At 39.3% G+C, this 26,718-nt stretch overlaps 1 protein-coding gene across 1 annotated transcript; it reads right to left on the bottom strand.

The window, feature by feature from the left end:
- Positions 1-8,090: 8,090 nt before the first annotated feature.
- On the bottom strand, positions 8,091-25,414 carry pde11al (phosphodiesterase 11a, like). Its single transcript, XM_069142962.1, has 20 exons — positions 24,534-25,414; positions 23,589-23,747; positions 22,332-22,421; positions 21,873-22,013; positions 21,621-21,685; positions 21,257-21,377; positions 21,041-21,116; positions 20,888-20,955; positions 20,695-20,787; positions 19,167-19,217; positions 18,838-18,984; positions 18,637-18,744; positions 18,067-18,176; positions 17,895-17,985; positions 16,379-16,479; positions 16,101-16,178; positions 15,947-16,010; positions 14,861-14,935; positions 14,628-14,711; positions 8,091-13,982 (listed from the first exon to the last, which is right to left on the bottom strand). Exons 1-20 carry the CDS (start codon positions 25,305-25,307, stop codon positions 13,656-13,658), a joined length of 2,823 nt encoding a protein of 940 aa, XP_068999063.1. The 5' UTR covers positions 25,308-25,414; the 3' UTR covers positions 8,091-13,655.
- Between the last annotated feature and the right edge of the window lie 1,304 nt (positions 25,415-26,718).

Here is a 26,718-nt window from a genome sequence, read left to right as displayed (position 1 = left end):
GAAAATTGGGGTTACAAATTTGCTATTTGCTATGGAGCACTTAGGGACAGTGGTTTGATTGGGGAGGACCAGAACCGTTACAACAGCTGAGATTAGTGGCATTAGCGTATTTTAACATTATTCTAATAGTTCGGAAAATATATCCAGGCATGTTGTGGCTGTGGTTGCAGATTTGCATATCACAGAAGAGTGGACGATTGGCCTCGGCGAGGTCTGCGCTCTCTGAGGGCCCTTCTAGTTTTTACATCTCCTGTTGAAGAGAAGATCCATAGCTGGTGGTTTAGGTTGAACCTTGATACTTCTGATGGCATTTATTTGGAGGTTAATGTACTCTATGGCTTTTAGGTTTATATGATGGAACACATAGTCAGTGTTACATGGGAAGTATCACGGAGAAAGTTTGGCATTTTAGAATAAATGTTTTTTTATATTCTTGCATAGAGTTAGATGTGACGATGGATTGTGGTTTGACACCAGGGTTCATGCAGGATTATTTCTTGGGCAGGCACGCTGAATTCCTGAAGTCCAAGGTAGTTGCTTGGCAACCATGCAGTGCTCATAATAAACATGTAAAATTAGTACATTTCAGAGGTACTGGTCAGATTTTGTTACCTTCTGACAATGCTGGGTGAGGTTTTTCCCTCTTTCCATTCTTTGTGCTAAGCTAAAGCCCCAGGTATGCTTCAACAGAGGTTCAATGGCTCCAATTTTCTTAATCTGACATTTCACACAGCAGTTAACCAATCACTTTGCAAGTGTGCAACACTTTGACTACCATCCACTAAAGATTGTTGAAAAGTTTTCCCCATGTTATCATCAGTTCTCATCCCTCTCCATGGCAACAGGCTTTTCACCCCACCTTTGGGCACTGCTCTTCTGAACAGCTATAAACACTTTTGCCCTCGTCATAGTTGGATGACACGCTGTACAAACCAGTTATTTTTGATCACACCCCAGCCTTAACCCACCAGTTGTTTGTAAATTCATATTCCCTGTGCGGACATGAGAGTGGTATCTCTTTTTTTTTTTTTTTATATCGCTCAAATGTCAAACCATATCTAGAATCATTCTGAATTCATGAGGAAAAAGCACGGTGTAACATTTGTTAGACATATGCTGCACACAAGTCTGAGTTGATTTAAATCACAGCCACCAGTGTTCGTGGGCAAGACAGCTCTTTCTCAAATAGACAGCTTTATACTTGCCATGAAATAGGCCCTGGGCGTGAAAATTTGTTTCCATAGCTTGCTTTCCACAACTTAGTATAGAGTGCTGAAAAACCACAATGACTTTTTTGGTTTGAACCACTGCCTTGGCCTGACAAAACTTGGAGCTGATTTACATTGTCCCTCTGCCAAAATGTCATTTTCAATATATTTCCTATCAGAGGCTAATCTGGAAACTGTTACTCAGCGTGTCTTGAGAAGAAATTGTTTGCAGCTGAAAGTTAAAAGTGGAGTGGGGGAGGATGAGTGGCCAAGTCCCGTTTGTGAAATGCCATGTTTAGGCTGATGCACAGGAAACAAGCTCTTACCAGCCAGGAAATGAAGTGGCAAGCTCAGGCCGGCTTGTATTTCCCCTCCTGTTTTCAGACGGGCCTTGTTAGTGCGGAGACACCAGGGCTCCAGCTTTTGTTCACACACAGCCAATAGTAAACAACGCTGCAGCGTTTTTAAGACGTTAAGTGCTTGTGATGGTTGAGTGGTATGCTGCCACGAGGTCTTGAGTTTCTCAGGCCTCCAGATCCTCCCCCCACCTCCAACTTCCGCAAACCCCCACCTCCAACCTCCCTCTGTCTCTGGGGCTGAGTGGGGTCAATGGCTGTGATGTGAAAAAGCTTAAAAATATGCAAGCCAGGGAGATGAATTCCCTGAAATATGTTTCAAATGAAATTAGTGGCTGCATTTTAAGAGAAGTTGAAATAGATTTAGTCTTTTTGTCCCTATGTTCTAAATTGTTTGGATTTTCCTTCAATTATTGACTCCTTCAGTTTTTTTTAAATCAACAAAGAAGAAAAATGCCTTTTACTGTGGTATTATAAATAACAAGCAGTATTTGGGAATGCTCACTTTTACCAATGGGAAACATTGGATAAGTACTGATAAAATCAATATTTTTTACAATGCATAACTCACTTTCATTAAGAAAAACAAAATAAGCAGGCAGTTGTCCCCATATTTCATAAAGCGCTCAAGCATGAGGACTGGTGTTAGACTGGGACCCTGGCAGTGCGTTTCACCTTGAATCAGAGCGATGAATAAAGTGCCACAGCTGCCTGTAAAGAGAGAGCAAAAAAAAAAAAAAAAAAAAAAAAAAAATTCTGAACAAGTACAGGCTGAACCTGAATTCGTTAAGAGTTTGAGATACTGATGTCACCACTGATGAACCAAAGAAAAGTTATTAGACAAGAAGTTTGCCTCCACTCAAAAATGTGTTTTTGCTTTGTGCCATCTCACTGCGCTGAATGATATATTTGCAGAGTTTAACAGGGAGGCTACTGAAGGGGGAACGATTATCTGTGCTCACCTGAAAAATGAGTTTAATACATCCAAGCATATTGACAGTTAGTTTGGAAGCCGGAAATGGTTCAGTACACAAGTATAATGTCAGAGGACGTGTGGGATGTGAATACTCAACACATCCAGTTCAAATTTACTAACAATGGACTTTTTAGTGAAGTGTCGAGTTAAACTGGGAGTTAAACTTTAAAATTAACAATATTTGTGTATCCAGAAGGAATACATCCAATTTTAAGAATTTGTGATGCAGCAATTGAACTTTTTTGTAGAAAAAAAACAAATAAACATTTGATCCACAAATGATTAGACGTAATTTATTTTTACATGTCTTAAAACTGGATGGTATCTTTAAAGTTTGCGGAATATCAATGCGTATATTATAAATATATTTTAGATCAATTTAGGGAAGGAAATTTTTTTCCCCTAAATTAATTAAAGCCATTTTTGTTTTCAGAACCAGTAGACACACTTTAATATAAATCCTTTTGAATATTTAAGCTCACACATTTGTACATAGTTTATCACCTCCTGTGCACATCCTTGGGCAGCATTATGTGCTTGTGCAAAAAGCATAATAAATCACAGGTAACAGCTGTGGGTCTCTGGTCTTTTGTGAGACAGTGCTATAACAAAGTGGAATTAAATGGACTTACCCAAAATACTTGGATAACCTATACTATATTCAAAATATCTAAGAGTAATATTTTAGTCAGACAGAAGAGAGGATGACAGGTGACTGAAGCTCATGTAGACACACATTTCCTGTTTGCGTTCACATGTTCGAAGGTCAGAGCTGGCTGCATGCCCACACAAACCCACCGCTGTCTCTGCGATGTGAAGGACCACCTCTGTGTGAAGGCCTGCTACGATGGCGGTGAGCGGTGATTCATGCCGTGGAGCTCAGACCTTAAGTTGAAGTCAGTATAAACAATTACAGTTGAGTTGATGTATTCTCTCTCTCTCTGTGTGTGTGTGTGTGTGTGTGTGTGTGTGCGTGTGTGTGTGTGTGTGTGTGTGTGTCAGAGGGAAGTCGAGAGAAAAAAGTGAAATACTGCCCTCTGACTGATCTGGGATTTGAGCTCAGTCCGTGTTTGCAGTGTTTAAATTCTCTTCTCACAGGAAAACGATGATGATTCAGTGTTGCGAAGGCCTGAGCTGCTCCGCTTCGGCACTCATGTGTGGCCAGTCATGGAACACATAGTGATAATGGTGCGTTAAGGGGTTGCAATTCATGCGATTCGGGCTTAGACACTGCAGTAGTATGGGGGCTCCCAGAGACAGAATAGTCAGATAGAACCCTTTTTTCCCTTAACTTCTATCTTTTAAACTCTCTGATCCTTCTTCTAAAACTAAAAAAAAAAAATCGACAAAACCAACCACACGTTTTTAGTCGATGCATAAAGGCAGTGAGGTAAAAACCAAAGCCTTGCTGAATAATGGAGCGATTGCCTGTAGGTAAGTCAACACAATAAAAACTCCCTGTGTTATAAGGGTATTCAGTTGTGGACTCCATATTGATCTCCTTCTGCGGACAAGGCCTGCATGTGTCTACATATAATGTTGTTCACAAGACTTTCTAAAAGTGTAGAGGTTAGTAAAAATGCCTGATTTAACTCACGACTATGCAGGATTCAAGTTTTTGCTTCTGTAGCTAGTAATTACCAGCTGACTCTGCATCACTTTTACACTCCTCCATCTCATCTCATGGTTGTTTCCATCTGCTTGGAGAGAGGTTAGAAGTTGACTGGCAGAGGTCCTGCTCTCTGAGAGTTAGCAGCTCGCTGGAAGGGGCTTGTTTTCTATCAGGAGTGAAACAGCCGCCCGTCCATCACACTGACAGAGCTGACAGCCATTCAGCCAAACCAGAGGAGTTCCTGCCAACAATCAAAGGGCTTTTCATTGAAAGAATCCAGCGCTGGTCTGTCATCAGGGAGAGGCGTTCCCAGCTGTCAGCAGGACAGAGGGATACGCAGGGTACCTCCTCTGGTTCTTTCTTCTTTTTTCTTTTTTTCAAAATCTCTGGTCAAATCCATGGCATTGGTCAAGAGCACATACTCCACCTCCTCTCTCTCTCTCTCTCTCTCTCTCTCTCTCTCTCTGTCTCTCTCTCTCTCTCTCTGTCTCTCTCTCTCCTCTTAAAGCCAACTTGTCATCTAATTGATCTATTGTCAGCATTGCAATTCAGCAGTGTTTTAGGGCATTTCATACCTTTGAACTTTTCCTATTTATATGTATGGCCTTTTATTTTAAATTTCCCAATTAATTTCCCATTTTTTTATGCTGCTGTAACATAAAAAAAATTCCCTCTGAGGGATTGATAAAGTATCTATCTATCTATCTATCTATCTATCTATCTATCTATCTATCTATCTATCTATCTATCTATCTATCTATCTATCTATCTATCTATCTATCTATCTATCTATCTATCTATCTATCTATCTATCTATCTATCTATCTATCTATCTTCGAATCATAATGATGATAATGTTCAGTTGTTATTCAGTCTGACTGCGCAAGCTCTTGATTCATTTTAATGGTCCTTTTGGAGGCTGTAATTTGTGGTGCGTTTGAACTGTACTGGTGTTCCTAATTATTGGTCAACAACACCATCTGAACAGTATAAACATTATGGAGGCAGCATTTACTGCTGGGATGTTGTTTTGCACTTCATGCTCCTCCTGCCAGTGGTTTAGATAGTAAGGCTGATTGTTGTACTGTTAGTGACAACAGCAGCTCACTTGGTTCTCAGTGATGTCAGTGCTCTTATTCACCACTTGAGGGAGGCAAAATTGTACAAAATGAAAAGTAGCAGCGCTGTTGAACCATCTATCCAGAAATGATGTGTTTACTCTTTTACACACTACTCTTGGCCATATTATGCAAGTATGTTAATGTATAAATTGCTTTGGTGTCCAGATTAAATTCTATACCCTCAAACGTGAAACTTTATAGTTTGATCTGGCTTCTTTTTTTTTTTTTTACTTTACAAACAAAAAGCTGGACTTTACACGTTTAAGTTTTAAAAATGTGATTATAATTTGAGGTGAAAATATTCGTGAACTTCATTGTCATAATTCTGACAATTGTTTTTTGATAACCTGATTAACTATGTGATCTATCAAACATTAGAAAATAGAGCCCAAAGTCTTCAAAAGTCCCAACAGTTTAAATCCCAAAGATGATTTTGTTTTATAATTTACATTTATCCAACCTTCACACGTGAGGAGCTGATATCTGCAATTGTTTCATATTTTTGCTTGAAAAGTATTCAATAGATTTTTGCTGAATAATATAGTGTTAGTTGACTGATTGATTAAGTAACCAATCATTTAAGCTCTAATGATTATCCTAATACATAATTACATTGACAAAAATCCCAAATTTATTGAATATAGATATGTTGTGAATTAAAAAAAAAAAAAAAACTCTGAAGAGAAATGTGATTTTATGTTTTTGTTGCACGGGTAGATGGATGGATGGATAGATAGATAAACTGTTGTGTTCGGTCTTTATTTATCAAGTGTGATTTGTAATCACAGCAGCTTACAAATTCTGTTCACTTAAATACACTCACAGCAAATATCAACAAGCTGTTCATTTCTGTCTTTACTTGCAGCACTGTTTCAGACTAGAGTGCTCTCTGATGCTTCACTGGGTCTACTATTACATAACCAGTGAGCCGCCTGCATGAATCAATTATTCATCTCCATGTCATAACACTGAGGATGCTTTGATTGTGACAGACAACCAGACATGGGAGTGCAGTAAATGGCTAAGAGAAAACACGCACCGATCTCCACTGAGGCTGCATCATGTGACTGTTAAGGGAGAAAACCTTCAGATAATACGTATTTCTTCGCTGGACTCAAAGACCACAAGAAGGCTTTATTTAAAAAATTTAAAAAAAACAGGGGAATCTACACAATTCCACACAAATGAACATCTTTAAGCCTTTCAATGTGGGATTCACAATGAGCTGGTTAGTCCAGGGCAGAAGGAGGAGCGAAGATAGTGTTTTAGGCATGTGTCATTTCTTATAACCCTCATCAAAGCAGGTGATGACTGAATAGTAGCTATAAAATCAAACCCAGACAGCTTGATCTGTGGTTGATCTTTATCTGGCCAATAGGAAATTATCTATTCACCAAGAAGTATCCAGGTACTAAAGTAAAAGTACTGATACCACACTGTGAAAATACTGCACTATCAGTAAAAATCCCTCACCATACTTAAGTAAAAGTATATGAGTGTTATCAGCTAAATTTACACAAAGTATGCAAAGTAAAAGTACACACTTTGCAGAAAATGTGTTCCTGCAGTGTTATACTATTATGTTTTGGATTAATATTACTGCTGCATTAATGTGTATTTTTCTGCTGTAATTAGTTAAAGTTGTGCTAATTTTATATACTAATGGTTAGTTTAATATAATCATATCCTAAAAGATCCTCATATTTTTGTAGCGCCGCTGTCTTCTGAGAATCACTTACTGTATCTATAAAAAGTAAACTTTTCATTATATGTGTTACAGGGCATTTTCCAGCAGATCAATGATGTTTTGAAAGCTTTTTTTTTTTTTTTTTAGATTGAAGGTTCAGTGAGTAAAGTTTTGGAGGATCTATTGAAAAACTTTTTATATAATATTCATTACAATTTTTTCATTAGTGCATAATGATCCCGAAGCTAAGAATTGTTCTGTTTTTATTGCATGAGAATGAGGCCTTCATATCTTCTACGGAGCGCGCCATGTTGCACTGCCACGTTTCTACAGCAGCCCAGAAGGACAAACCAAACACTGGTTCCGCAGCTGGCCTTTTATGAGTTTCATAGCCATTGTAGATCTTAATACACTCTTGGAAGGCAATGATGAGTTGTGTTCAGTCGGTAGCAGACTGCAAGCTCACCAGTTGATGCCACCAAATCCTACAAACTGCTCCTTTTAAGAATGTAGGAGAATTGCCTCGACTTATAAATGACCATTTAATCATCCAGTTTATCAGAAACATTTAGAAGCAATACATTTGGAGATATATGATTTTCACTGGACAGGAAGGGTATGAACAGTTGTATTCTGAAAACTAACTAGTAAAATAGATGTGGTGGAATATAAGTATAAACTGACAAAAATGGAAATACTCAAGTACAAGTACCTCGAATTTGTACTTAAGTACAGCACTTAGACAAATATTCTTAGTAAACATATTTAGTAACATCCCAACACTGAAATACAGACAGAATTTGTTCACATACTATGGGACATTTATGGGCAAACAATCTTTGTATGAGCAACCAAACAAGCAATTTAGTGACAGACATTGAATTTGTTTCAGTTTCTGTTTCCAAACCAACTCTGATCACCATTTTGCTAATATTAATATTAGAATTTAGGCAGCTGTGGCTCAGATCGTAAGGTTGAAGGTTCAATCTTTGCCTCCTTCAGTCCACATGTTGAACTGACTTTGGGCAAGACACTGAACCCTGATGGCAGGCAAGCACCTTGCATGGCAGCTCTGTTGCCACTGGTGTGTGTGTGTGTGTGTGTGTGTGTGTGTGTGTGTGGGATGCAATATGTGTTTGTAGACAGAATAAGTGCAGACCATTTACTATTTAATGTGGAAAATTCCCACTTTAAGGTTTGTTTGCATAATTATTAAAGACAGATTTTTACAGTAGATGTGAAACATGAACGGATAAGCAAGTCAATACATTAGTCTCTGCTTGATTATTTTACCTTCATAGATGTAAACAAGGAAAAGTAACTCAGTGGTTTCATAATCATTCTAACTTCCTTAAAATTTCCTGTTGGTTGTGTTCAAACTTTAATCTTAATGATGTTCTGTTGAAAATGTGAGTATTGAAGCCATCACACTGATACATGCCAGCGCTATCTGTTCGAAAACTATAACAGTGTTCCAGTGTTGTATCATAAAAAATAAATGCACATAATAAAATAAATAATCATGAGGTGAACAAAGCTATTTCTAGTACATTGCCATTAGTATTGAGTGTGTATTAATATTCATAGTCTACTTCACACTATTACATTTGCATGGCAATCTAGTTTCTAAAAATGGATATAGGACATTTCCTCTAGATGGACAAAGTGGCAGTAAAGAGTAATCGCATTACTGTGATTATGTTTACACAATGACTGTTTTAAAACCTCGACTGTAACTCATTCTCAGAGGTTATCGCTGGTTGTTTGGTTTCTATTCTCAGCTTCCGTCTCATAAGAAATGACTTAGGATACAAACTTGGCAAAATGAATATCTTAGAGGTTATTAAACAATACACAGGTCTCTTCAGGGTGTTTGTATTTCCACTCAGACATTTATGCCCTGCATCGTTTTTGCCAATGTGTACCTATAGTACAGTATGTCAAACTGAATCGGACTGAAAGACATTGTTTCCGCATGTGAGTAAGATAAAACAGAAAAAAAACAACAGAGAAGAGAAAGAGCGAGAGAGAGATCAAAGACTATGGTAGACCCAGGCCTGGTATCAAAAATGAGGTTGGAAGGCTCTCCCTCCTCTCTCCATCCGGTTCTCCCCTGATCATCGACCCTGAGGAGAATAAACTCAATCCATGTTAAATTATAGATTAAGGCCCAGCTCTGGCTATGGCTTGGCAGCTGGCGGCTGCATGCGCGTCGAGCTGAACTGAGTTTTACACACTTCTTCTGCTTCTACTGTTGCCTCACCTCGGCGCCTTATTAAAATTGACATCAAACACTCTCCACAGATGAATAACAGTATTTAAAAGAGACTGTATGAATATGTAAATATTCTCTCTACAATGTGCTCTCCATGAGGCTGAGGCTGTGTTTTGTTGCTTCATGGATGAGTTAACCTTTAGCACGGCTTTTCAGGTCACAAGTGTTTTTCTCGTTTGTCGTCTTTTGGTCTCGCTTTGCTCTCCAGCCTCGTGATGAGATGATTTGGGAACTGCCAGTTAACATGCTTATGAGTATTGTCTAATAAAAAGGATAAAAAAAGATTCCCTGCTCTACACTCTTTTCTTTAGCTATTCCAAGCAGACGGTGCAATCACAGGACTACAGGACATCAGAAATGCCAATTCGCATCTATTTTAGTCACAAAACTCTATAAATATTCATTTGCACAGAAAACAAGTTTGACAAAAATAGGTCGGCTCTGCATCAGTCTTAGTCTATATCATCTCAAAGTACAGCTGGCCAACAAACTTTGATGCTTTTATCAATATCAAAAATTACGATCGAAAAACGCCTTGTCATTCAATACCACATTTTGATACCATGGCAACATTCACACTAACACGCTGTCGTTTTAAAACACTTTTGCTATGTTTACACCGGAGTAAATCTCATCAATGTCAATTAGCCCCAGCGTTTCCCATAAAAAGGCTCTGCTCAGCCAGTCTGCCCACACAAATTTAATCACAAGATTTCAACTTGGGTAAATCTTACATTTGAACACCTTATTTCCCACTTTTCAAACACATTTTTGGCCACATTATAGTCTGAGTTGTGTGAGCTGCAGTAACTGGAGGCTTCTTTGTGTTCAGTCAGCTAGCTACCATCTACTGACAGCCTGTGAGGCGTGGGGAATGTCGGTAAATTGTAGCATCTAGTGATACCTTGCCTGTGAGGCATTTAAGTGATATTTGTAAATTGTAGCTACAGAAATTAACCTGGGTTACACTCTGCCCTCTAAAGTGCATGAAAATAAAGATTACGTTTTTATAAATTGGCATCCAAAAGAGTACTATATATGAACCGGAATCAAAATGAAGGTCTCAATACTGTTATAGAAGAATTTTAAATGATAACGAAACCCTATCTGAAAGACTTAAGAAAAAAAAATTCAATTTGGGAGCATCACTAAATTGCAGATTTACTCACATCTAGTGTGCAGATGTTGACAATCATTTTAGATATCTTGTTGCTCACACCTTCAATCTGCACTTGTTTCTTCATCTTTCAAATGCACATCTGTGCGCCAGAGAATGAGTACATGAGCTTCATCCATGGTCACGTATGAAATAACAGACTGTCAAACTGACATAATGAACAAAGCTTTGAAGGAATAACAATCGTCTTGTGAAGTTTAGTCGTGTCCATCTCCTTAAAAGGGTAGAATTTACTCCATCATCATATTGATTCATGTAGTTCATTTATTTTGTCAATAGCTTTGTGACAACGACAGCGTATTCACACCATGATGCATCGTCTCCCCGACGAAGCAGTTTGAGTATCACAGTTTTGTTAGTAAACTTAACTGTTATCTACTGTCTTCTCCAAATTATCAATTGTGAACAATAGCCATTATATGACTTTGGTTACATAAATGTAACAACAAAATGATCAGTTTCCATGCCATAGCATTTTATTCACAAAACCAGTGGAGACAGATTTCAAACTTTCCTCTCCCTTTTATCTAAATTGAAACACCCTTGTCTTCTCTAAGAATGTATTTTTAGGGGATACTTATAAATATAGAGCACGGTGTATGAAAAATAATGAATGTATAATTTTGGTAAAGTCTGTGATCGAAAATAGAAATCTTTATCTCCTCTCAACAATAATACTCTTACATAACGACATTTCCATTACAGCACTTTCATGCAAAGCAAATCTCATAGGGCAGTCAAAGGCATCAAGATAATGTCCAGTCTCAACATCGAACATGACACATGCAGTTTCAACATAATCAGCATGCATTTGCATACAAATGGATACATAAAGTATATACACATTCTGCTTTATGAAAGTGTTAAACTTATCTCAGATATTTTTACATACTGTATATACACAACACTGAAATATCCTAAAGGCATCGTTCAGTTTTCTGGGAGCGAGACAAAATCATGGATGTGCAGTTTACGGATATATTGAACTCTAAAATGAGGCCAACTTTTCTCAGTCAATGCCTATTGTATGGAGTCATCACCTACAAACTGAGGGTTTCTTAGCAACAACAATAAAAGAAGTTTGGATCAAAGATTTGCAACAAGATGATTTGAAACTTACAACTACTTGCAATTCATCCATCCGCTACATCCTGAAACCTGCAAATTTACACCAAAGCATCCAAACGAGATGATGTAACATCTCCATAGCAACAACTCTCCGTATGTCTGTTTTTACTGCAGGCTTTTTCATAACTGCATATAATTTGCAGCGTCTTACACATGAATGTGTATAGTGATAGTGAGTTACATACAACACCTGTGTCATACAGACATGGCTGTTCCTCACTTTCTTTCCTTCAAAAGACTGCCATTTCTTTTCAGCTGACGGTCTGTAACTGTGACAAGCTGACTTTGGTACGATCTGATTGGCTGTTGAAAGAGGTGACGTGCCTTATGTTCTAAAACCGCCTACTTGTAACTTGACAAGCTGAACTGGGCTTAACAATTATCTTTAAGCGCAAGTAAAAATAAAATAGATAAACACTGAAGTCAACACGAATGGAGACATATATTCATGTATTCGTGTTACTCAGGAGAGTTACTTCAGTGTCTCGCCTGGGCTGATGGCTTTTGGACAGTGGTATGGGCCGCTCGGGGAATGGAGTTGGGTCGTTATCAAAGTCACTTGTGCTCTACCAAGGTCGACAAGCATGATTAGCAGCAGAGCTTCCAATGTCACTCTCGGCAGATTCGGGTTAAAAACTAAGACGTTTGGGGTCACTGTTTGTCCAGTAACAAAATTAATTTTGGGCTCATATTGCACTTTTATTTCTTAACTTAAGGAGTCGCTGTCGACATGTTGACTTCTTGTCTCGACTCCAGTGGGGGCTTAGCCCCACTCATCATGAGACACAGACAAAAGAGAGACATGGTACGACTGTTAATTACAGCACAACGTAGTAGAGACTCTCACACTGAGCTGAAGAGAAACTAATGCACAGAAGCTGAGTAGATAACACAATATCTGGCTTCTTAGAGGGAGGGCGAGATGCATCGTTGGGGAGTGGCCCAGCCCCCAAGACAATGGCCGGGGAACGACTGGATTTACGATATGTTGCAAAAACAATAAAAGTTCTGCTAGTCTCAAAACTAAACCATTCACTCACAGTAAGTTACTTTAAGACCCCCATAAGATGATTTCAAAACCATTTGTGTCATAATTTTTCAAGGAATTAGGTTATACACACACACACACACACACACACACACACACACACACACACACACACACGTACGTTTGTCTCACTACCCCTTTGGATACAACTCATTAACAGAATGCTTTCTCTAACCCCTTACCCTAACCACCCCTCCTTAATGCCTAACCTTAACCCAAACCCTAACTAAACCTAATTCTAACCCTAGCTCTAAAACCAAGTCCTAACTCTCAAAAACTCATCTAACCATAGGGATCTCAATTTTTGTCCCCACAATTAAGAGTCCCTATGAGTTAGTGTGCATTCGGGTTAAAGTCCTTAGTAGGATATAACACCCCCCACCCCCCACGCACGCACGCAACCAGCCCAGGGAGTTTAGATTTAATCAGGGCCCTTCCTTACAAAATCAGTGCAATAACTGCCTTATTCTTTTTTCATCAAAATGTAGCAGTGTGCTGTACATTACTCATATGGTACATGCATGCAAATCACAGAACAATTTGAAAGGCCAAACAGCTCAGTTAACCTACAAGCACAGAAAATAATGCCATGCAACCAAAGATGTGCAACTGAGGTAAAACGGCCAATCAGTGAATAACATTCCAGAACAAGATCATGCTCCAGTCTACATTCAATATGGCAATTTATGTGACATGTCACAGTGATTCCTTTTTGTTTTGTAAAGGCATTCCAATGGGCTTGTGACCTTTGAGACAGTTTCCAAAAAAAACATTACAATAAATAAGTGGCCCTCTTTGGTTTTAATAGTCTCTTGTCCTTATTCATTGAAGTGGTTAAAAGCGTTCATTAGATATATATAAATAGGGAAACTGCCCTTTAAATACAGTTTGAACAATGGGAATATACCCCACTCCTGAGTTTAACACAGTGATGCTTGGGAGAAGCAGTATACTGCATTTCATTTGCCAAGATAGTGCAGGGTAGTGCATGTGTTATAAATCACAGGGCATTGGAACAATCCTATGTGTACCATTTAATGCATAAACCTACCACTTTTAGCTTTCTTTTACTTCTCGTCAGCAGATGTTACGTTGCCAGCAGAGGCTGCTCTATCATTACCGGATTCCTTGCTTACCCTGCACCTTAGATCCTTACTACACTTAGACTTTGACTCAAGCTTGGTGTTTTCAACTGGCTTCACAGTTTCTGTAGAGTCTGGTCGTTCATTGGTTTCTGCATCTTCACTGGACTCAGTATTCTGACCTGGTTCAGGGCTTTGATTGGACACTATGGCTCTGTGCTGATAGGAAAAACAGAGGTCCTGCCACTTCTTTCGATTTGCATCTATCCCGTCCACCATTGGCTGTAACTTTCTGTTGAGTGTCAGCAGTGACTAAAGAAACAAAGAAGAGTAGAGAAAATGTTAAAAAATTTCAATGAGGATTATTTTTCTAAGACTTCAGTATATTGCTTAAACCAGCCATGCAGTACTTTTGTCTCCCCTTTCTGCCTGTAAGACTAATTAGAAAAACCCGGTCGACGTGTGCACAGGTCATAGGCTCTATCATTGACTACTCTGTGGTTGATGTTCTGGCTGGAAAACGGTGGATAAATTGAGGATAAATGAAACAAAAAGCGTCACAACCGTCGCAAAATGACTCGTTTCACTGTCAGCATTTGAGTCATTTGCTCCGACAACATTAATAAAGTCTAGAAGAGACGTGATAGAATTGTTTTATTCCCATCCAAATTATTCTAAGGCTAAGCCAAAGGTTAGCCGGTTTGACTGGTGGAAGTATCTGATGCTGGTGCTCTGCCCATTGAACATTGCCAGTTTACATTCATCTGGCCAGCGTGGGAAATTTCACACCGAACAACAGATGTAAAAACTCAGTTTACTGTGAATTACAGAAGGACTGGCAGTGTCAGGTTTAACCGGCATTGTGTCAACTTGCTCAGCAAGGGCTTAAATTTAATGAACGCTTATTTACATGAAAAAGTACTGCACTATAGCTTTAAGTCATCAAGGGTTATCTACCTGGTAAAGGGGTTTACAGATCCCATCAATCCATTCCAGCTGTAAGGCTGGCAGTTCATCTTTGCGATTGCGGTCAAAGATGGCCTGCAGAGAGGAGACATTCTTCTGTTATCATGATTATTTGACACAAACCTGGTCACATTAAGGAAGTGGTCTGTGCCAGCATGCTGTTAACTCAGTGTGAGATAAAACATCCCAGTGAAAGATAAGACTTTGGAAGCTTTCTTACTTACTGCTGGGGTTAACTTGAGTTCAGACCTCTCCCGGTCACCTTGTTCAAAGAATTCACTCGTCACCAGCTCTGCAACCTTGGAACAAGAGCGGAAACAATTATTACCTAATTATTTTACTAAAAAAGCGTGGAAAGCAAATTCCGAGATTTGCTTTTAAATACATTATATATGTGTGAAATGAGTACCTTAAAGCATGTGCAAAGTTTGAAAACTTTGTCACACTGAATTGTGGAGTTAGACCGTTAAACTGTTTCTCATCCATCTTCAGGTCAGGATTTTGTACGCAGTGATTAAAACTTCTCCCGTAACGTCACCGCACAGACGGTTTATAAAGCCCTCCGCATGGCCATGCCCCTCACATGGCGAAACGTTATAAAAGCCTGGAGCTCATTGCACTCAATCCTACTGGATTTCAGTTGCTACACCTGCCGAAGTCAGATTGTTATCTTACATCAGCTAACTAGCTACAGGATATAACATTTTCGACAGTAAAACTTTGGCTCTAAGCAAGAAGATGTTATATTTTTTGGATAAATTTAGGTGATATAGCAAGGAAAATTCTGGTATTTTTCTAGTCTTACACTTTTAATTGTGCTAATTTTGATGTGGGTCATGCTAACACCAACTTGCCTTTTATAGTTTCAGAAAACAACTGGTAAAGAAGTTGTTAAAAGCTGTGCAAACCTCTTTAGGCTTGGCAAATCAACTTCAGTTGTACATAAATCAAACATCTCCAACTGAAAATAAGAAAGAGGATTTGTAAACTAACCGGTATCTACTGGGCAACTTCCTTTCAAATGTCATTTAAGTTTATTTAGAAAGCTAAGAAAAATAAGTAATTCTGGCTTCTTTTAATTGGCTTTAATGAAATGTTATTTTTGTAGTTGAAAAGTCCCAAAGAAACCACAGCAGTGTTTTTGTCCTATCTCGTATGGATTTTTTATCAAGTCTATTGATCCACGTCATTCATGCATTTCGAGAACTCTCTCTTAATACATTTATGCCTCAGGGCCACAAGAAAGCAAGTCCATATCCCAACATGCATTGTGGGAAAGCAGGGAGAAACTTAGTGACAGGGATTCCAACCTGTTTTGATATCTTCCAAGGACGAGTGACAGCTCCCAGATCGCTGGCCGTCATCAGCATCGACCTGTTGACCACAGCAAAGCTCAGTTTTAGTTCCTTGTTTTGCTCTTCACAGTTAAAATGATTGTGTTCTATTCAGGACACATATAGAGACCTGAGAACTTCTCTTTGTCCTTCATCTGTCCAGCTGAATTCTCCAGACAGAACACACTGAAAGAACTTGGTTCTGCGCCTTTCAATTCAGAAAGACAGTCAAGGATACAAAAGATGTTAAGAGGCAAAAGAATACACTCAAAGACGGTTGTTTTTGCCCCAAAGGCACTTTGTAAATTTACATTTTTATTTATTACTTTCTAAATAATGCCTAGTAATCTGTCAGTTTTACCAATCATGAACTGCTTCAGCTCTGAATGTACAGAAAAGAGCACTTACTCAAAGTGCAAAGTAAGGTCTGTTGAGAGAATAGCCTGCTTCAATAGTTGCATCATGTTGCTGTACTCTTTAGAGCAGAGGTTTGCAAAGATATTGTGACCCTGTGAAAGAAAATACAATAGTATGCAGTAGGTACACACAGAAGAGCAGAAAAGGATGAGCAATAATGGCTAAAATGTCACCTTAAATCCAGTGCATTGGTAAAGTCATTGCTCACTGTCAAATGAAGCTCTCATTAGCAATGTTAATTAGCAATGTGTATGGACTTTCTCTGTCCTCAGTTGAAAGAAATCAATAGAGAACACAGTTCCTGATGATCAAACTGATCTAAACCTGAGACAAAGCAGCCTCTTGACGTCACTAGTGGTCACTTGTTCTGCCCAGGAGCAGTTTGTGTACAGCAACGTAGAGTTGTGGAGTTCTGCTTTCCCTGTCCCCTACGGTCTCAGTACCATGTTAAAACATTTTTTAAAAGGGGATCAGTAATGCAATCAGGGATGACCAGTTGCTTTTTTTAGGCTTTTATGTTGTTTTTATTGTGCAATTGTGCGACGTTTGTATGTGTTTTCCTGTTGGGCTGATCTATTTGGCCAATCTAGGGACAGACATTGCATACTAGCTAATGGCTGCAGCGTGTGGCACTGATCCATAATTGCACAGATGATATGTTTATGTGTCATTTTCAAACTGCCTAATACAGCAAAATTGTGAGGGAAAAAAATCGTACAAAAACTCTCAATCTTATCTAGCTGCCACCATGTGACATTAAAGCTATTCAATATTGGTTTTGGTGCTTTTCTTTCAGTAATTACTTGGTATTCAAAATAACCATTTAAATGTCATTAAATAAGGAAACACAATTTTGTTTTATCTGTATGAATTAAACACTAAATTAAAGCCCCTTTTCCACTTCATTTACCGACTCTACTCAACTTGACTTTACTGTTCTTTGGTACCAAGTACTTTTCTGCCTTTGTTTTCCACTGCAGATTGTTCTCCCTTAATACGGAATCATTACTATTGCAACTCCACATGAAACTGCTGTGGCGTTATCTTTAACGTGACGCACACACTCACTGGAAACTTTTGTTACCATCTAGACACCCAGTCAACTGACCACGACGTGGTTTTGCGAGGTGCTATTAATCGAGTAGTCCAGTGAATTAAAAAAATGCGGCAGTAGTAGTAGCTTGGCTGTGCAGGATGTCTCGTATCGCGTAAACAGTGACGAAGTGATTGTGACGATTCTCTCTGACCAATCAGTAGTCAGCAGTATTTTATTGTCAACCTTTTAGTATCGGCTCAGCTACCTTGGAAACTTGATGATACCTAAAATAGTACCAAGTATTATTTCACAACTTTTGCCCGATGGGAAACCAAAATGAAGCAAGCAGTCAAGCCGGGCTCCTACCAGCAGTGGAAAAGAGGCTTCAGACCACAAAAGGAAACCTCGACTAATATTGCTAATACAGTAAATGTAAGAATCGCTTGGGCATAATGAAAATATTGACCTGACCTCACTTTGCAGGATCATGACTGCATGGTTGAAGTGATGGTGCTCCAGGGTGGCGGACGTCCCATAGAGCAGAGCCAGAGCAGAACCTGTCCTGCAGGTAAAACAGAGCAGTGACACTCTGCGGCACCAACAAAGACACCTGTCCTTTGTAACCTCCGGCCTCTATGCTTACTTGGCTTGAAACGCATTGTTGGTTCCTCTGTGGTCCAAGTCATGGCACAAACAGCCTACCATCAGTGCCAGTGTCTCTGCATCCGACAGGATATCCTGGAAGCTGGCCGTCTACACAGAGCAAAGCAGACAGCCATGGTCCAGTAGGTGAGTCACTCTTGTATTTACCCCCAAATAGTCCTCTTTACAATTTTTCCCTAATGATGCTTCCCCCTGTGATGTATTTTCCCATTGATGTTTTGTTTAGTCACAGATTACTAATTAGTTTACTGATATGTCCGCAAAGAGTTTCTTTTCTCACCACGGGGCTTTAAAAATAAACCGTTCACCTTATCCCAAATGAGGGCTTTGTTTTGAATAGTGTTTAATTTTACCTTCACTGTATAGACAGTTTGACAGCATAGAATGAAAGCGAAGAGAGACCAAAGCAGACAACATGTGACACAAGACACAAGAAATATGCCTCTAAGAAAGCTGAATCAATTTTAACTTTAGATTTAACTATTTATGGGCATCTACAGCTCCAATGCTCTAAATTAAGACATAAATCTGATCTATCTTTAAAACTTACTGTGATCATAACGAACATGCACTGCGACACGTTGAAAGCATGCCTCCAGTTGTGATATGCCACAGTTCGATAGTTCTTCCTCACAGTCAGAAGCCAGCGGCACAAAACCTAAGGACACAGACAGACAGGTGGCATGTATACTGTATATACTCTTTGGACTGATAAAACACTGATATCACAGGACATATTCCAAGGCCTCACCTCGTAGTCAATTTTAAACTTTTGTACAACACCAAGTTCCAGAAACATCCTGAGTGATGCAGTGATCATGGCATCATTGTCCAAAGAGAAGTCGTTGAAGTGAAACTCATCGATGCCCAACTCACTGCTCAGTGGGATCTTGGCAGCCTTAAGGGAGGAGAGGACAGATCTGTAAGTCACACAGTGCCAGCAAAGGGTGGCAGGATGGCAATCAGCAAACAGCACTCTGATTATATTTCACCTTCAACCACTGACAGATTTCACACATTTCATAAAGTCAGTAGGCGTATGAATGGATGTTTTTTACATTCATTCACTCTGAGGATTACCTTAAGCCTGTCAACTTCTACTTTGGAGCAGGTAGCATGATAGGACAACATCTGAAAAAAAACGAACCAATGCAAAATAGTCAGATATAAGAAACTGATTCAGATAATGATGTAAGGCCACGAGGGGATGACCTAAACTAAATAAGACAAATTCTTTAAAAAAAAAAAAAAAAAAAAAAAAACACTCACTGTTACAGAAGATAATCAATATTTTCTATGGATTTCAATATGTTCTGTTTCTCCTATTCTTACTGCACGTTATCAGGATCAAACAAAATCCATCTCTGCTTTTTAAAGCAATTTGTTGCTACATGTTGGTTCTAACAATAACAAAAAAAATCCTTAAAGACAGAAAAGATTATGAGACAAAAACACATCAGTGTGTGTTGCTTTTGATGAGAGGCAGACTGTCACGTGTATTTATCATGAATTATTGAGAGCAGCTGAAATATTGATGGTGGAGTAGCAGAACCATGTTTTCTGAGTGTAATGTGGCGGCTCAGGTTAGATAGCGGGCAGTGGAGCAGAACACAGATAGAGACACTAAATAAAGAAGCGCCTCCTCTCAGGTTAGCATTAATCAGTGACACCACATTCTTCTACAATTAATACATTTTCATACACACAGTTGGAACACATTTTAAGCGGTGTCAGAAATTAGATTATTTTACTTAAAACAATTGAGATTTTTTTTAAATTTAGTTTTGGTTAAACATTATAGAGAATTTCTCTACATTAGTTTATAAAATTCTTGTTTGTTTGTATGAAGATCCCCAGTTCACTTTAAAATGCAGCTTATACCATGTAGTTCAATAAAAAGGCAAACATGCTTGTAAAAGAAAACTTTGTTAAGCTTGTTTAATGCATATAAATGCTTGGATTAATATGTATCAAGGTTGATTTCTTTTTCCAATATATTTTAACCATATATAAATTATATTCCATTAAATAAATTTTTTTATAATAATAATAATAATATTGCCAAACAATATATACTATATGGAAACATTTGGAATCTTGAAGAAATACTGGCAAATGATTAAAAAGTAATGGAGGAAAATTAATATATCTGTCCTTCATAGTGGTGCTGTGGCAGGTGAATAAAGATAACTTTTTTTTTGGACAAAACCTCTCACCCACTCCATGAGACTGTAGGAGCTTTAAGCAGCTCCTTCAGTGGCAGACTGCTGCACCCTCAGTGTAGGAAAGAGCGCTGCCGCAGTTCGATTGTTCCAACTGTCAGACTGTACAACTCCACCCTATAATATCGTTGCGCTGTTCATCTCATTTCATTTCATAGCACCGATAATTTTTTTCCATTCAACTGTATTTATTTTTTTTAAATTTTATTTTATTTGTCTGTTTTTTTTTTTTTTATTATTCTTTATCTATATTATTTCTTATATCTTGTACGTATTTGTAAATTTTTTTCATATTGTGTGCACTTTTGGTTTTTTTCTTGCTGCTGTGATGACTGAATTTCCCCACTGTGGGATTAATAAAGTCAATCTTATTTTAACATGCTTACATCCAGAGCTACAGACTGTTTGGCCCACGTCTTCTTCACTTGATTGTACATCATAGTGTTGTTGATTCCAAGCCCACAGAATATCACGAATGCCTGCACACAAAGAATATGGCAAAGAGCACATTAAAAAGAGATTTAGGATTAAACATAGTGTTTGGTGGTCCAGCTGTGTGGAGAGTTTTAATCAGGTAACCTCAAACAGTCTCTGATCTGCATCGTTGAAAGTCTTCCTGTCCAGGCGGTTCAGAATTTGTGCGACCCCTGTAGGAAACATACAGAAATCATTGACTGTAGCATGAACACTGGTTTCCAGTAAGATAGAATTGATTATTTCTGGTCAACCTACCAATTATCTGATGAGTTCGATTCCAGATGGGGACACAGAGCACTGATCTGATATGAAACCCGGAGGCCTGATCTGCCTGTAAAAGGAAGAGGACATAATCATGCAATTTGTTTGTGGGACAAATTTATATTTATGCAATGACTAAAAAATGGGCCTGGGGCCTGTATTTCCATGTATGCTCTAAAAGGTTTGATAAATACACTGCTGTGTCCGCACCTCTGCATCAAAGCGTGGGTCCTGACACACATCACTGATGTTAACAGGCAGTCCTGTGGAAGCCACCAGCTCAGCAATGCTGTTATTGATCAGCCAGTCGGAACAGGATAACTTCTCCATGCTGGTGTGGCCAATAACACAAAGAGGAAACAAGAGTCATGTCCAGGCCCTTACATATCCAAATCAACAGCAGAACATACGCAGAGTAAATACTACTAAAAAACAGCAAAACAAATTTTGGAACACGTAAGCGTTGTGTGAATGCTCATCACATCCATGTGTATCCATATAATGATTTGTGTTTTTGTTGTAGTATCATAGAATAGATGATCATCAGAGTCTTTTTTGTGATGTCTTTTTTTACCTGATGTCACGGTCCATGTTGCACAAGGGAGACATGAGCTCAAACGTCTTGGAGAACTTCACAACCTATGAGAAAGTCATGTGTCACCACAACCAGCAGAAATATCATTTAGCAACAATAATGAGAAAGTTTTGCACAAGTAAAACATTAATGAAAAGGTTGAAATAACTTGGAGTAACTCGAGCAGAAAATGAATGTGAGGCAGTAAAAATGTAAAAGCTGATAAACTATATATTAAAGAAAATGTCTCACAGGTGAGTCGATGTCCTCTAGAAGAAGCACAGAGCAGCGCTCGCACTGCAGCAGCGTCAGCGCTCGCTGCATGATCTTCCTGACAATCTTCTCCAGGTCAGTCTGCTCCTCAAACAGGTCGTTAACGACCTCTAGCAAAGCCTGTGGCAACAACAATGAACAATATGACTTATATTCATTACACAAGCACAACATTTGTAAATTAATGATAGAATATCATGTTGTTGAATGTTAATCTATGTCCCACAGCAATGTAAAAATCCTCGTGTTAACCTTTTCATTAAACTACTCACTACAAAAAACTGTAAGGTAAACACACTGGATGTCTTTCTGTTTACAGTGAGTACTTAGTGATCAAAATTGTATTATAGGTAAGTTTCATGAAGCTTATGTAACCCATAATTCTGGCTTTAAAAGCATCAAGCATCTTTCATAAAGGCACATTTTATAGCTTCTCACCCGACTCCTTTCGTACTCCTTGCGAGACTCCGAAAACAACTTGGCGTTGGAAATTGATATTCCACAGAATGGTAGATACATCTGCAGCACCTGAGTAAAAGTGGAGAGGTTTGCATAATCTCTAGATGTTAGCCATGGGGATGCTAAACAAATCAGGCATAAAAATGGGTGAGAGGAACATAAAGTGGGTCTGGTGACGTGGGTAGAAAGTCATGACGGAGTCAGCTGCTTTTCAGCACAAATTTCTCTCAGATAGATTCCCTGTTAATGAAGTATTGATTTAAAGGCATCACGAGCTGTAAAATGTCTGGATTAAATGGCAGATCAGGTTGTTTTTTTTTGTTTTTTTAAACTTTTTTCACTGTCTTTGTTGCTGGAGAATAGTTTCTGTGCACTAGCTATTTTTAGTGTATTGATTTAGATTTACACAAAAAAAAGCCATTAAATGCAAATATCTACAAATTAGATTTGTCTGAAATTGAAGTGACAGCATGCTGTTTGTATTCACAATATATGAAGTTCCACAACTTTACTGTGCCACCTTGTGGACAAACTGTTCTTTCGCAGTGCAGTTGGACTCCTGCAGAGGTTTGTAAACATCATCATGTTACAAACCTCTGCAGGAGGTGACAGAATTATTTTTTTCAAAGTGTACACCAAGTGATTCAGATAAGCACTTTTGCCTTTTTATTGCCTGAGTACTCACTTAAACAAGAAGCCAACACTTTTCAGATCTGCAAGATGCCCAATAAATTATTTGCTCATCAGCAAACTTGGAGAATGAAATTGTATTCATAAGCTGTGGAACCGTAAATGAAGCCATAATACATGCACATTCTAGCAAACCCATTTCAAGCAGATAGCTCAGGGAGCAACTGAAAGTGTATGAACTCGAAATGTGTTTCCTAAGTGTGTGTATATATTCTACATCCAGACATATTTAATCCCCCACACTTGAGTAAAAGGTTGACCTCTTCTCTTCATTTTTCTGCTATTTTGCTTCCAGGGGAACACTTTGCCCCGCTCTACACAGCCATTAAGAAGATTCAAAGTACAAGCATTAGTTTGCAGGGAGTTGGTGTATGTGGTTGTAGTGGGGGTACACAATGCTCCAATCTAATTTTAACTCCATCTCTAAAATATCCTTAATGGTACAAACAACGACAATAATACTGAAGATGATAAATTGCCCAGATTGTATTGGATTTGAATCTAGGTTGAATGTTTTGTTTTTTTCTCATAATAATACAGTCTCACCTTCTCATCATCTTCAGTAAAGGGGGTGCCCATTGGATTTTTGTTGATTGCTTGCACAACACCTATGACTTCTCCATCGCTGTTGCAGATGGCCATACAGAGGATGGACTGAGTCTTGTAGCCCGTTAACTTGTCTATCTCATCACTGAAGCGGTGGTCCTGCAATTGTGGTCATATAAACACACATTACACATTACATATTGCATATTGCCACATAGCCAGATATGCACACCCCACAGTTGCCAGTAAATGACAGCACCTTTGACCTCGTAGCCCTACATAACTACGTCCCTTCAACATTTGGGTTTTTACGTGCCTGTGTCACATACAATAAAGCATCCCCGACGCAATTGTCAGGTGTGATTCATGGTCATTTAAACGCAGGGAGAAAACTGAGATACCTCGGTGACACATATCTATACTATTGCAGTAATAGTCCGCAGGGAGATCCGCATCATCATTTTGCCATAGCTTCCTGAGCAGCCCAGGGCCATGATATAATGATGTGGTGCGCAACTGGTAGCGTACAACATGAGATGTGGCTCGTGGGAATCTGCGAGAATTATAACGCTCGCTTTAGTGCTTTTTTATTTGACTACTATAGGGAGAGATTTGTTTTACTCGGACATAGTCGAGCTAATTACCCCAAGTCTCCTCTCCATTTCTTTGACTTGAGCGGTACTACGTGCTTAAAGGTTTGCACTCTGAGGGGTGGGGCAATGTTGCAAGCGGCAAAGCAACTTTGTGTTGCAAACTTTTTCAGCATTTGTGGATACTGCTCATGGAGGAATGCCAAGGTGCACCCCCAACCTGAGGTTTATTCTCAATGCTGAAAAGCAAGTGTAATGCCCACGGCAGTCAGAGATTGATTATCAATAACTTCATTGATCGCAAATGTCTCTGAAATGTAGTCTGAGTAAAATTAGTAAATATGTAGACCTGTACCTCATATGCGTTGGAGATGTTGACTGTCTCCCCATGCTCTGCCACATAGCCAATGATCCCTTTTCCCCATGGCACTTGCACTTCATTGGAGTTTAAAGTGCTGGATGATGGTCTGACTGTGGTGCCTGAGTGCACATCGAAGAACTTGGACACCAGTGTCCTCTTATGAGCTGGTCCTTCAACGAGGAAAAGCGAACACCTGTCTGCATCCACAAGGATGCACACATTGATCAGGATCTTGTAACTCAGATTTGTCAGGTCCAAATCATTGGAGATATCCTTCACTAACTCCAAAAAAAATTCCCTCTCGTTGGTTTCTTTAAGTCTGTATTTGTAGTCAATAGCACTGGAGGCGTACTGGGGCACGTTGACCCGAGACTCCAGCAGGGCGCTCAGGATGTGCGCGGTCGTCGGAGGCAGCGAGCTGGCTTTACGCAGGAGCGCACGGCGCCTCATGCTGGACTGGGATTCGTGTTCGCTCAGGCTCACATGCTCGTCGTATGTCCGGTGCGCAGTGGTGGCTTTGGACCGGGCGAAGTTCCGCCGCAGCTCCATGTGGGACGATCTGCGCCGGAGCCCGTCAGTGTTACTCGGCCAGAGCGGGTCCATGGCAGCACCCCGCTTCTCCTCGGTTGTCGACACTTTCGACGGCTGATGCTCCTTCAACCACCTGCTAACCTGATCACATTTCGCTTTCCGAACGAGATACTCCTCGAATAAATCCGGATGGCAGTCCAAAAACGCCTCTATATCCGAGAAGTCAAACGCTGTCATGGTGAGAGCTGCTGTGAAGACCAAATGAGACGCTCAGATGTAAGAGAACAAGAGTAGATGACGGGGTGAGGCGGCTGCAGCCGAGCTTCTCTGAGAAGTGATGTCCTCTAAACATATAGCTATTTACTCCAGTTCATTGTATGCTCTTCCCTAAAATACTGGGAGTCGAAGTGGTCAAACAGATTCACTTTGACGCCGAATTGTTGACGCCAGAGAGACGAGCTACAGCTGTCATTTGAGAAATTGAGCTGTGTCTCTGGGGTTTTCTGTGGAATATGCAGAGGTGAAGAAAGACACGGCGCCTGTATAGATATTCTCCCTAGAAATTGAAAAAAAAAAAAAAATCAACAACCAAGAAAAAAAACAGGGCAGGCTGTTCACTCCGTGTCTTTATTATATACCACCAGAGACACTGTGCAGTGCTCCTATTAAAGCACTGATCGGATGTTTAATTTCCATTGAAAAAGCGCATGCAAAAAGCTTTTTTTTTTTACAGTGTACAGTAGGAATAATGAGCTTGTTTAAAAAGCACAGCTTAAGTCAACATGTAAGTTGTAACTGTGAAATATTCATAGTGGGATGAATTAGATAGATAGATAGATAGATAGATAGATAGATAGAGAGAGAGAGAGAGAGAGAGAGAGAGAGAGAGATAGATAGACTGGCTGTAAAGGTATAAAAGCAGCTCTGACTATGTTACCTTATGACAGCACTGAATAACTCAAGGGCACTTGGCTTCCAGCTTTCAGAACCTGACTGAATAGATGGAGAAAGCATGTGAAAACACTCAAAGGAAATTTGTTGTTTCGCCACATTTCTTTGCTCAAAGTTGCATGTAACTGGAAAAACACATTCTTGTAATAGATGTATTTTGCCTTAAAATATTTCCCATTGTAGAGAAAACACACCTTGGAGCCAGAAACATGCACACATGCACAGACACACACACATGCTAACACCCACACACTGTACCTCCGTGGTAGTGAAATGTGTTTTTTTAGGGTTTTTTTTTAGAGAAATTAAATTAATGGAATATTCTCCAGAGCTGCGAGCTTTGAAGTGTAAGTTCACAGGTTCATCTTTTATTCTTTCATTCTCAGCTCACATGAAAGAAGCATCATGAATGTCTCCATAAACTCTTTCAGGAAGCTTGTAGTGCACCAACAAGGAAAGGACAGATTACCAACCTGGCAGTGCAGGCAGCTGCCCAGGGAGCCTCTGACCATCAGAGGTAGGATGAGGTGAATTGTTGCACATACAGAGTTTGACTTTGACTCTGTAGACCTATGCAACAGCCAATGTTGGTGTCTTTTAACCATCACCACAATCTTACCCTCACATTAAACAAGTGGCTTTACTTGGTCAAATGTAACTTAGCATTAATCATGTGTAGCAGATGATTAAATCCTGA

The sequence above is a fragment of the Embiotoca jacksoni genome, unplaced genomic scaffold (genome assembly GCF_022577435.1).
Source record: "Embiotoca jacksoni isolate LCO1_2020_lvr unplaced genomic scaffold, fEmbJac1.0.p SCAF_11, whole genome shotgun sequence".
Classification (NCBI taxonomy): Eukaryota; Metazoa; Chordata; class Actinopteri; family Embiotocidae; genus Embiotoca; species Embiotoca jacksoni.
This window is presented reverse-complemented; position numbering and strand designations above follow the sequence as displayed.

Excerpts from the sequence above, each read along its gene's own strand:
- pde11al (XM_069142962.1), bottom strand. The coding sequence starts at position 25,307 with ATGACAGCGTTTGACTTCTCGGATATAGAGGCGTTTTTGGACTGCCAT. Across the intron at positions 20,956-21,040 it reads TCGAACTCATCAGATAATTG|GGGTCGCACAAATTCTGAAC; the intron begins GTAGGTTGACCA and ends TGTTTCCTACAG. Across the intron at positions 20,788-20,887 it reads CAGATCAGAGACTGTTTGAG|GCATTCGTGATATTCTGTGG; the intron begins GTTACCTGATTA and ends CTTTGTGTGCAG.